This window comes from Euprymna scolopes, chromosome 36, assembly GCF_053919585.1.
Source record: "Euprymna scolopes isolate OS-2025 chromosome 36, ASM5391958v1, whole genome shotgun sequence".
In the NCBI taxonomy this organism is placed as follows: domain Eukaryota; kingdom Metazoa; phylum Mollusca; class Cephalopoda; order Sepiida; family Sepiolidae; genus Euprymna; species Euprymna scolopes.
The window spans coordinates 389,552-402,500 of NC_136517.1; the positions used below are offsets into that span (position 1 = coordinate 389,552).

A 12,949-nucleotide genomic window follows, 5' to 3' on the forward strand; every position below is an offset into this window, starting at 1 on the left:
TACTTGGATAATCATAGTTCATTTTGATTAAAGAGGGGTATATTATCATGGGCTCTGTATTTGCACTTGACTCCATATGAAATCCAATGTTTTATTTTTAAAATGTGAGATGTTTTTATTTATAAAAATCATATATTAATAAAAGGTTCAAAGATTACAGCAGGAATGCCCAAAGGCTTTCTATTTATTTCTAGGAAACACCTGCTGTGACTAGAGATTATAAATTTATCAAATTTTATTTCAATTAATGTAAGTTTATTACACTAACCCTTCATTAGATCACATTTAAAAAATTGGATTTATATAAAATGTAAAAAAAAAATAAAATAAATAAGTGTACAAATAAAATGTTATGAAGGACATAAGGTTCCTCATTCAATTCCAACCAATGCAAAATCTTCCAATCAATATATAAATAAAAACTGACCAAAGAAATTAGCAATTAAGGTGTTCATGGATTTTTAATATTATCAACTTGTCCAGAGGAATATTTTTTCACAATTCTAGTAATCTAAAAATATTCATAATTGTGCCGATTTATGTACAAGCTTTCGGTTGAAATAACTGATTTTATTTAAAGTCTACATTTGTATGTAGATTGATAATAAAATATTTTTATAATTTTGAGCTTTGTAATATTTTATTACTAGCTGGCCACTTGGCATTGCCTGGTCATACGATACGCTTTAAACGTGATATTTTAATTCATGCAGGTTGCCTATGTATTATTATAGAATCAATCCTCTATTGATTATTATGATAAATAATTTACCCAGTAGATTAATTTGCGCAAAAAAAAAAAAAAAAAAAAAAAAAAAAAAAAAAAAAAAAAAAAAAAATGATAATGTTGTTCATCAAATTCTGTCAGTGTTTTAGAATATCACGTCAATTGATATTTGGACTCGACAATGAATGCCATGAAAAAGTCACTTCTGATTAATGTTTAGTTTTAAAAAAAATAAAAATAAAAAAATGATTTGGAGTAATTTTAAATAGTACCTCTTCATTTATCGTCAATTGAACTCATTAATAAGAAAAAAAATTAAAATAAAATGGTGAGGTACACCTGGGCTTGAACAGGAGATCATTCGATCTCCAGATGACAATAAAATCTGTTTTCTTAAGAAATGATTTGCTGAGATTTTATTTTCCTTAGTCTGTGTAACGTAAAATAATCCCCTGTAATTTTTTTTTTTTTTTTTTTTTTAATTATAAAAGAAAAGCTATTTTTAAGATCGGATTTATTTTATTTTTTATTTCTTATCGGATAAATTTCTGTACAAAACATATCTAAGAACACTGCCAGACATAAATTAGCTTTGTGTGAAATTTGCAAAATATAGGCTCAGCCATTTCAGAACCTACAAGGAAGGAACTCATGCGTGCATACACACACACACACAAGATATACCTGGAAACACTAGTGAACATTTTAAAATTTGGAACAGATTTCCTGCAATATGTGGGGCTTGCCTTTGTAGTATTGAGCAATAAGAATTTCTTAGCAAGTCTTGTGCTATTGTGGAGAGAATCCACAAGTAATTTAGACATTTCACTTCTGTCAGTTATGTTTCATTTTTATTAAGAGGACCTTCCCAAGCGTTCTAATTGAAATTTAAAAAACTAGATCTATTTCTGAAATTTAAAACATAATATAGTAGACCTAATGTTTCTGTATGTATTTAACACCAAAAAATATTAAAAATACAAAAGAATTAAATGATGACTATGAAATGTTTGAAATATAAATCTAAATAAAACTAAAAAACATGAAAAACAGAATAATACTGAGTACATAAGTATTTTCGTCAATAAACAGATTATATAAATCAAAAATACTTACACAAGGCTAGAAAAGCATGCTGGGACTTGAGTAGAACAAGGACTCTTCGTAAAAGGTCCTTACTAATGATATAATTTTTAATATGATACGTATGATGTTCAACACAAAATGACAGCAACTCCATTATAAGACTCAGAAGTTGGGCTGTTTGGTAGTCATCTGCTTAAAAAATGAAAAACAAGCAAATTTATTTACAACTTTCAAGAACTTTGCACTTAATTTAAATCTTATTTTTTCTGTCTTCAAAAGATAATTAGTGATAGGAACACTTCCAATATTTTTCAAAGTTGAAAATTCTCAGTCAATAGCATTTATTAAATATTGTAATAATGACGATTATTCTAAAATATTAAAGAAAAAAAAAAAAAAACAGTTGATCTGGTATACTATAGGCACAAGAGAATGAGATACTAAAAATCAATGTAATGCGCTTTTATGGTGCAAATAAAATAACGTAAGTTCGAATTTTATTTTTGTATTAAAAAAATTAGAATACATAAATTTTAAAACATGGTTTATAATATTTGAATCAAAATTATATCTTGTAAATGCAAAAATTATTGTAATATAGGACACTGTTCACAAGTCAACAAGAATCCAACTTATGTGAATGGAGTAGTAAAAGGAGGATGCTTATTGTATAGAAGATCTAAAACATAAAATCAACTAAAAATCATTCAGTATCAATTGCATAGTAAAGAATTTTTTCTATATAATCTATTCAGATTTAATTTGTATTTATATATTAGAGTTATTTGGGGAAAATGGGGTATTTTTTTTTTTTATAAACATAATAAAGACATCCCTAGATTTACCTGATGTTGAAAATGAAATTGGTTTCGAATAAATTGGATAACTGGTAGTTGAAATAGGAATATTTTGTGTTTATGTAATAATTTAATACATGAATAACAGAAAACAATTGCTATGTTCAACTGTTGTTGGCCAATAAAAGAAATCTTTATACTCATTTTTTAATAGATTTAACAATTATGGAAATAAATTAAACCAGAAAGAATTAAATGTTCTTTTTGTTTAAATAACTATCGAATTAGAAATATTTAAAAATGAAAAATTGGGGTGAAGGGTTCAACAAAAGAAGCAAAAAATTCTAAGAAATTTTACTTTTTTTTTTTTTTTAAACAGAGTTTGCAATTTTTTTAATTAAATATGTTCATGTTTTTGAAAAATATGGTTAATATTTACTTTCTGTATTAGTTACATTGTTTTTGCGGCCCTTAGGCATTTTTTTTTTTTTTTTTTTTACTCGTGTTAAGTGTTCATTTTACAATTATGGTATAATTCAAACTTCACTGGGTTCATGTAAATAAATAAGTTCCTTTTTTCAAACGTGCTTTAAAAGTGGTAAGAGATCATAATCTATATAAAAAAAAATGAGGCAAGTTATTCTGACACCTCGACTAAAATTAAAATTTTAGTTCATTAATTAAAGCAGACAATTATAAAAGATGATTCACTCAACACTTTCTTTAACATCTCAAATTTCCACTTTAACCAAGATTGTTACACAAAATATTTATCAACATTACTAAGATATGCTAAAAATAAACAAAAATTTAGAAATAAAATAATTTATTTTGTGCACCAGCAAATTTTAAGTAAAATAAATTTAGAAAGTATCATTTTCTTCTGTGTTTACCCGATGCAGTAACGCAGCACTGGATCTCTCCCTCCATCATACATTAAATGTATGGTCAAAATGCAGTCCGACAATCTTGAGAATTTAGTGTAGGATATCAAATCACCTTTGCTTCAACTGTCAGCTCGACCATTTTTTCCTAGGGGCCTCCATCTTGAATCTATTTTTGCATGTAGTACATGTGCGTCCCATGCAGACGATTTTCTCTCATTTCGTCCAAGATTGGTGTAATGCTGTAAGAGTGATGAATACAGAAACTTCAAACATAGTCGAGTCGGGTCAGACCTGAAGTCCACCGCAACTTCTTTGTCTCCATGACAATTGGCTTCTTTCTGTTTTCTTCGTCACTGGCCAGCAATTGGAGCTGTTTATATTAAGAAAATATACATTAAATAATACTGTCCTTACTGTCAGATATGATGTTATTCCCAGGCAAAGTCAGTTAACCCTTCTAGTTATAAATTCCTATATAAATACCAATAGACAAACTAAAAGATGGAGCTGCTGAGACGAAAGTAAATAAATCAAAAGAAACTTACCTTTGCTAGGATTATTATCTGTGGTATTTGCAAATAATGGCGCCGTTAACACATGCATACTATGTTTGTAGAAAAAGCTGAGGAATTCAGTCTTCTCTGTTTTCTAAAAAAACAACAAAAAAAAAAACAAAAAAAAACAGGATAACACAATTGAAGATAGCAACATTTGGTAATGCAGCAAATTGTGCAAATGTAGATAATTATAATTATATATATAAATATATATATATATATATATATATTTCTGAAAGTAATATATAAAGTGTTTGGATAAGTATGTTTTTATGAAAGGAAAGTTCAACATTGTGATGTCAGCGTTCGCACTAACATCTAATGTTCCTATATTTATAACATTAAAAAATTAAAGAATTTCTGGGAAATTATTAAAAAAATATATTAATGTCATACATCTTCCCACTCAATGCTGAATACATACTTGGGCCCCATTCCCAAAATTAAATGTAAAAAATAAAATGTATCAAATAATAGTATTTTATGGGAATGACCCGGAAATGAGGGATCATTTTATGTGAAATGTGAAACTTTTCACACATTAAATTCTAAAATTGTTTTGTCTTCTTTCTGCCATGCTTTTCAAAGTGTTTCCAGATAATTGCCTAAAAAGATCAGAAACTCAGTTTCTTTATTTGGATGATTGGGGCAGCGATTTAATTAAAATTTACATTTTTTATCAATATATTTTTAACTTGACTTTTGCTTTTTTGTTAAATTCCATTAAAATTAGCTTTTTGCATAAAAAACTTTTTAAAAATTGTTTTTGTGAATAATAAAAATGTTTGAAAATAAAATGCCACCCTAGGTATGTATGTAGAGGAAGGAAATAAGAACTTTTGAATAAACAAAAACCACTATCCTACTTCTTGCATAGTTTTCTAGAGGTAAACAGAGAAAAGAACAAGTAAAAACAGAATAAAGAGAAAACAGAAGAGAAATGCATTCTAGTCAGTGTAAAAAAATCATAGAATTATATGTTAGGTATGTGAGTGTTTAATGGGGGGAAAAAAATATGTATCCAAAATTGAGATTAACTTCCCAACCAGAAAATTATTAAAGAAAAAAAAACTAAAAAAAGCCTAAAAATGTGATGGTGTACATTGGTTCTACAGAATGTGAATTCAAACAAATACAGGCATCTTAAGATTACGTTTTGGAAATCTAATATATGAAACATTAAAATAAGGAAAATAAGAGACCCCCCCCCCTTAAATAAATAAAACAACTTCTTAGATTTACCCTTTGTTTCAATGGAAAAATTGACAATAAAATAAGAGACTATACTGTGTGGATGTTGAAGAAATCGCATCAATGGTGGAAAAGTACTTGTATGGTAGATGTTACAAAAAAAAAAAAAAAAAAAAAAAAAAAATGTATTCCTTTCAGAAGAAGCATAAAACATATTGAAACATATGTAAGAAATAAGCACAATAGAAATTATAACATCAATTTTTCACTTATTACAATTTATCATGAGGAAAATAGTAAAAAAAAGACTATCAGAGGCCCACAGTATTAATGCTGGAGTTCCTCAGGGGTCCATACTGGGCCGAACTCTATTCCTGATCTACATCAATGATCATCCAAAACACATACTAAAATCTTTTGTTGACATCTATGCTGATGACACGACCATCTATGGCAACACATCAAAGGCCGTAAATGATGATGTTCTCTCTGATTCTCTCTCCTCTGATCTTGAGCGCATGGTACAGTGGGGAAAGAGGTGGCTGGTTACCTTTAATGCATCTAAGACCAAGCTCCTATCTCTACATAATAAACGCTCTGATCTCCATCTGGCATCAATTGAAATGGATGGCTCTCGTCTAAGGGAGGCCTCAGGATTTGATAAGCTCCTGGGTTTGACCTTTACACCTGATCTTAAATGGAACACATACATCAAGTCTCTGGCCAAGGTCGCTGGGAAAATGGTGGGATCCTTCTACCGCTCCAGAAGATATCTCACTAATGATGCAATTCTCTATCTATATAAGAGCCAAGTATGTCCAAAGATGGAGTACTGCTGCCACATCTGGGTGGGGGCTGCTAAAAACAGACTATCCTGCCTTGACAGAGTACAAAATAGACTCCGTGGCTTGGTGGGGGATGCCCTTTTCTCTACCCTGCAACCTCTTTCGCACAGAAGAGACATAGCGAGCCTGTCATTGTTCTATCGTTACTTCCATGGCAGGTGCTCATCTGAGCTCCATTCTCTGGTCCCCCCTCGCCAATCTTTCTCAAAAAACACCCGACTAGCTGAAATCACCATCAATAATTTTCCCCACTTCCTATCTGTGCCTAAATCAAAACGTAGATACCATGAACAAAGCTTCTTTCTTAGAACTGCACGCCTGTGGAACTCTGTTCCGCTTGCCTGTTTCCCTCCCGACTTCAACCTGGATGTCTTCAAGTCCAACACAAACAAATTCCTGATGACCCCCCCCCCCCCAAGTAATGACACCTTACCAATTCTCCAATACTATTGCTACACTATCCCTTTGATTACTGTACACACAATAACCCTTATCCCTGAGTGGCCATTGGGCCTTGATAAGTGGTGAACTCCATGTAAAAAAAAAAAAAAAAAAAATCGTATTGTCAAATCAAGGATAGATAAAAGAATGATACTTACATTGGCAGTTGCAAGCATATTTTCAGGGTCAATCAGCAGGCGAATGATAGCCATCAATTGCATTGCCCCTCCTAATTCTGAAAAAAATTTGTTTAAATGTCCTCTTTACATTTTTTTGTTTCTACATCAGTTATTTTGCATTGATGAATATAAATGGATTCATTTTTTATTATTATTCATAATGTAAGACTTATTTTCCATAATTAATAAGGTTCTCAAAATAAAACACCAAAAACGTTAAGTGAACATCAAAATATAATGATGATTTTTCTAATGTTATTCAACATATCTAGTCACGTCTAAACTAAGAAATTATCAAACAACTTTGAGAGTTGTTCAGTAATGATTGTAGGAGGGAGAAGGGAGGGCATGTGAAACGCCTGCTCGTTTTTAAAATACTAAGCTAATAAAATTTAAGTAAGGAAAAACTAGTATTTTGTTTTATTTATTTTTTTACTCACTATTTTTTATGAATTAGTTTTCTATTTTGAATGAAGGTTTACCTACTGCAGTAATTGCACACAATGGCAATCTATAATGGATCAAACCTACAATCATACTCTCCTATGACTCGAGTAAAAGGTTCACTCCTTATTTAAAATAAAATATGTTCATTTTTGGTAAATGTAAATTTTACAAGATTATTCTAACACTTGCTGAAACTCCTTTCATTGACCTCTTTTCTGGCAAGTGTCTGAAAACGATATACTAAGAGTCAAATGATGCAGCATTGATTCATTGAAAGGAATCAGATGACTTGCAACATGCGGACCATTTACCCACCAGCAGTGTTATTCTGGAACATTTTTCATAACATCAATAGTATAAATGCTTTATTGTAGTTAAAATTCCGATATTGTAACAAGCCAACAGCAGACTAATGTAATGCATTTGAAAACTTTCATAAACAAGCATACAATACACAAAACATGGAAAACAGAATTACATTAAATTTCTCCAAATGTTGCCAATAAACAATAACTGATTAAATCATACACAAGAAAAGGGAGTTTTTCTGAAAACAATGCTGGCATTTATTAAATCTATTTTTTTCTTTAAAATACAAAATTTTAAATAAAAGCAAAGTTAAATTATTTAAAAAAAATTTTTTAAGATGTTCTAGTTTACAAGAATATAGATTCAAGAAATTTGCCAACAGAAAGGTACATTAGCCCCAAGTATGTCAATGATTTGCATTTGCTCTGGACATTTTGAGTAGGACAAAGTTTTATGTTCCAAATCTTTTACAACACATCAAGATTCCATCATCCACAAAAACCGTCCTCTCATGACGAGATCAGTTCTACGCATGCATCAGATGACGTCACGACCTGATTCAGTTTAAATAGTTGAAGAACTGACTAAATTTCATGTACGTCATGTTAGCTCAGTTGGTTAGAGCGTTGGGTCATTATCTAAACGTTTTGGGTTCGAATCGTGGTGTGAGATGTCTTTTTTTTTTTTCGCTTTTTTAAATTTAAATATTTAAGCAGGGTCATTTAAGCCATTTTTCACGTAACGTTTGTTTTTCTGTTTTTTTTATTTTATTTTATTTTTTTTACTTTGCTTATTCTTAGGTTTTCATTAACACCCCTGACCGACCACACACACCCAAAAAACACCTGGGTACACACCGATTTTTTAAATTTTAATATTGAAATTCACTTTTTTTGTTTTTACGGTCGTTTTTCTGTTTTCTTTTTGTTATTTTTACATTTAACATCGTTCATTTGCTGTACGTTAATTTTTTTGTGTTTTTTCGTTTTTATGTTTTCTTTTTTTTTACTTTGCTTATTCTTAGGTTTTCATTAACACCCCCACCCCCTCCAAACACTCGGACAAAGATAAATAGAAAAAGGATACTCCATTTAGCAAAGCAAATAAGCAATAAACAACATTCTTCGTTTGTTTTTAGTTTTAAATATGGAAATAAAAACATTAAGTAGAAGCCAATGAATGTATAATTACTATCATAATAATTACAACTGAATAAAAAGTTAATTTTTTTATTTTTTTAAATGTTGCTAATCGAAAAATGTAAATAATGTTTAATAAAATGCATGAAACATGAAAATTTACATTTTGTAAGTAACCAAATTCTTAACATAAATTCATTTATAAAAATAACATATATATATAAAAATAACAAGATAAATCAAAGTTAAATTTATTTAATCAGATTAAAAGGTTTTGAGATTAAAACATATTTTGAAGTTCTAAGCACCGGACTAAAATCCTATACTTTCCAGCTTCACAACTTTGATATAAACAAAGAAAAAAAAAAAAAGATATATAACTCACCAGGATCAGTGTCATTGATCATCTGTTCAATGACAAGGTTGATCAATAAGTCTTCCTAAAATAGAAAAAGAATATACATATATATAGCCAAGTCAAAGGTTAATAAACTTAGCATTTAAAATTTATTCAGAAGTGCTTATAAATAAGTAAAACATCTCTTATGATCATTATTTGAATTATACAGACAAGTACTTCACACAAATTTTTATGGATTTTAAGCAAAATCTAACAAAGGGATTTTAAATATCTGCACTCACCCACATACACAAATTATTCCCCTAAAATTTATGGTAATAACTTGATACAAAATTGGGACACTAATAAAAACAGACTTGTATAAACACATATCCTTGTCAGTGACAATCCGTAACAAACATTTGACATGCAGCAGATGTCAATCACAACATGCTGGTCTTTGACAGATTTGTATACTAACCGATCATCATGAACTGACTTGGCTTTACAAGCACCTCTCTATCACCATTATTTGTGGAAATGCCTTAAACCAGCAGGACATCCAATCAAACTTCTTGATATTTGCATAACAGACATTTTATGATTTAACTATAATCTGTTATTTTACTGGATAAACGTTTTTGACAGCCAAAAACTTTTTAAATAAAAAATAAATAAAATATTGAAAAAACATACATGTCCTTTCAAAAACCATAAAAATAAAGTGGTTTTGGTTTTAAATAAAGAATTTTTTTAATAACATTTTAATATCAATGTTTGGAATTTTAAAATATGAACATAAGTATGTACTTTTAAATAAAGAGTAGTTTCATAATTAATATTTTTCTCAAATTCATTCTACAAATTTATTCATTTGATGAGTTTTGCAAATTTGGTATGTTACTTTGTATTCGTTTAAGATAGGTACGGGCAAAAATAGTGGAATAAAAAGAGGGGGGGGGCACAGTTTTGAAAGCCGATTTATCATAATTTTTTTGTAGATTTCTGACTACTTTTTGATTGTATTCAAAAGATTAATTTCCAAAAGGGAAAAATATTTGTACACGTGAAAAAGAAAGTTATGAAAAATGTTTTCACGATGAGCTAATCAGTTAAATTTTGAAGCTAAATAAATTCATTGTAAAAATCCTTTGAAAGATAAATAGTTTTTTGGCTCTATTTCAAAGATAATTAGTAAAGTCCTAAGATATTGAATTAAAAAAATAAATAAAAATTATTTGTATAAGAATAGCTTATTAGCCCCCAAAAGCAATAGAGTCTTGCTTCGTTCAACCAAAACAAAATCCTTGTCACATATATTATACAGAAGGACTGTCTAAAAATGATGTCAGGTAGTTAAAGAAGTACGAGGTGCTGGTTTCCCCGTACATTCATACATTCCTATCGTGAACGTTTGTCTAATTTTTACCATTTTTTAATTTAATTATTTTTCTATGTTCCTCCTTTTAAACTAAAGTTTTTATTTTTTTTTTTTTTCAAGAATATATAAAAATTATATTATGTCAAAAGCTTCACATTCGTGCAAGCAAGGAAAATATCAGAATCGTACATATAAAAATTATGCGAAAACTGTAATCTAAAAAAAAATATAGAAATATTTTTTCCAATTATAATTTTGTGTGAAAATATTAAGTAAACAATGCTTAATTCAATGATAATATGGTAGTTTGAGAAATTAATTTTTCTTTGAGTTATAACAAATTCATTAATATGAATTTTACGGGCTTTTTTTCGTAATGTTCCTGTAAAAATGAAATTTTTTAATTGTTACAATTTACGATGCTTTATTTTCATTAAAAAAAAAAAAAAAAATCATGTATTTTTTTTAACTATTGAAAACTATAGCTTTAGTAAAGGTATTTTTTGTTTAGACAAAATAATACATTTCTCTTAAGATTTAAGTAAAAGTAATGTATTCATTATATTCTGTGATCATTATTTAATAAATACTGAAAATTTAATTAAAATTGGTCAATTTGCTGATTTTTGATGAATTTTTAAATAAAAGGGAAGGGTCAAAATATTTATACATTTTGAGCATCGGCATTCATTTTGCATGTATTTAGTTTGAGAGAGAGAGAGAGAGAGAGAGAGAGAGAAACTCACATCATCCTGACTTTGTCCCTCCTGAAGAATGAATTCCCGAACCATGGACGGACTGAACTCCACAATATATGAAAAGATATCGATGGCTGCAGTCTTCATCTGTTCATCATCTAACCCCTAAAAGGACAGAATTAGGAAATAAAACAAATTCTTGAAAGAAGGTACAAATAGGAGGTTCATAAATGGGTGCCAACAACTAACACCAGTTTAATTTATGATGGTATTCATTAGGTCAATCTATATATCTATAGAAGTGAAAATGTGTGTGTGTGTGTGTGCGCGCGCATATATCTCTACCAACTGTCAATTTTCGGTCTAGAGACTGAGTTTGACATAAGGAGTACTGAGATTTGGGAAAATCTTTTTAATCAGTTTTCGGCCAGAAATTTGGCTGTCAAGGGATCAAAGTTCAATGATTTGACCTTTGAAATCTCCACCAAACTCCTCCGCTATTTTTGGGTCTAAATGCTTGAAATTTTAAATGTAGGTTACTTGGACATTGAATAAAAAACATAATTTGATTTGAGCCCAAAAAAATAAATATTAAGGGGTTAAAATTGGGGTCAAAGTTGTTTTTAAATTTACCTCTGCGGTCTACCAAATTATTCAGCGAATTTCTGGTCTAAACATTTCACATTTTACATAAAGGGTATTCAGAGATAGGGCAATTTTTTAATTTGTATCGAAAATTTGAGCTGCCAAGGGGTCAAAGTTAAAAAGATTTTACCTTTGTGGTGTCTAGAAACTACTCAGCCGATTTTGGGTCTGAACATTTGAAATTTATACATAACAGGTATTCAGACATGCGGCAAGCATTTTAATCAGTGTTGGGGCAAAAATTTTGCTGCCAAAAGGTCAAAGTTGAAAGAGTTGACCTTTGAAGATTCTCCCAAATTCCTCTGCTAATCTTGGGTCTAAAGACTTGAAATTTTAGATGTAGGTAACTTGGACATGGGTAAAACTTTGTATTTTGATTTGAGACTAAATAATAAATGTTATGGGGTAAAAATTGGCATCGAAGTTTAAAAAATTGACCTCTGCGGTCTCCACAAAATTACTCAACAAATTTTGGTCTAAACATTTTAAATCTTACATAAAGTGTATTACCACGTAGGGCAAGTTACGAACAGTACATAGGGCCTGAGCAAAGCCAGGCTAAACTGCTAGCTATGCAAACGAATATAATATCAAGTGAAAGTAAAAATTGATGATTTGAGATAAAATGCATAACATTCCATTAAAATTAGATTTTTTTTATCTTCTTAAAGATGCAATCATCACATTTCTCTTAACTGGCTATGTCCATTTGTTGACCTTGCTGAACTTTGTAAGTAACCTTGAAAATTGATAGGGAAAGAAGGAGAAATCTGTTCATCTGCTATTGATTGCTTTTGTCTTTTTAGGTATTGTTTTCAATAGTATTGCAGGGCTCTACATTGCGAGTGAAACAGTTGCATTTGTGAGTGATTTTTCAAAGTGGCTACTAGAAATAATGAAACGCTTATCTTTTGGCGTTTGTATTTCTTTCAACGACACTCTTGCAAAGCCCACTACTGAGTGAAAAATATCTTTTCAACTTTTTTTTTTAATAAAACGAGCAAAGTCAAATTATTTAAACAATAAAAGGTTTAACAAAACAATATACTTTTTTTCTTAAAACAAAGGCTGTTATTATCTGAGAAAATTTGAATGTTTATGCCTTCAAATATCAACATAAAATCAGTATATATTTAGAATTACACTTATTAAAAAAAATACAAAAACATCTTTATGATGTACATATTTTGTCATAGAACGAAAATGTCATATTTGAAAAATCATGTGGATTTGGCTAGTAACTTTTCTATTTGGCTAGTAAACGAAAATATTTAGTTGTC

General features: G+C 29.5%; 1 protein-coding gene across 4 annotated transcripts in view; it reads right to left on the reverse strand.

Moving 5' to 3' along the window:
• Window positions 1-12,949, reverse strand: part of LOC145260273 (serine/threonine-protein phosphatase 4 regulatory subunit 3-like) — a 100,836-nt gene that overhangs the window by 10,716 nt on the left and 77,171 nt on the right. For 2 of the 4 annotated variants that reach the window (XM_080118108.1, XM_080118107.1), the window contains 5 exons: window positions 11,073-11,189; window positions 8,991-9,045; window positions 6,690-6,766; window positions 4,043-4,145; window positions 1,844-2,005 (listed from right to left, as the gene is read on the reverse strand). In XM_080118108.1, the coding sequence (XP_079974234.1) occupies window positions 1,844-2,005; window positions 4,043-4,145; window positions 6,690-6,766; window positions 8,991-9,045; window positions 11,073-11,189 (514 nt within the window). The remainder of the gene's footprint in view (window positions 1-1,843; window positions 2,006-4,042; window positions 4,146-6,689; window positions 6,767-8,990; window positions 9,046-11,072; window positions 11,190-12,949) is intronic. The other 2 variants (XM_080118110.1, XM_080118109.1) reach the window with 1 other exon arrangement.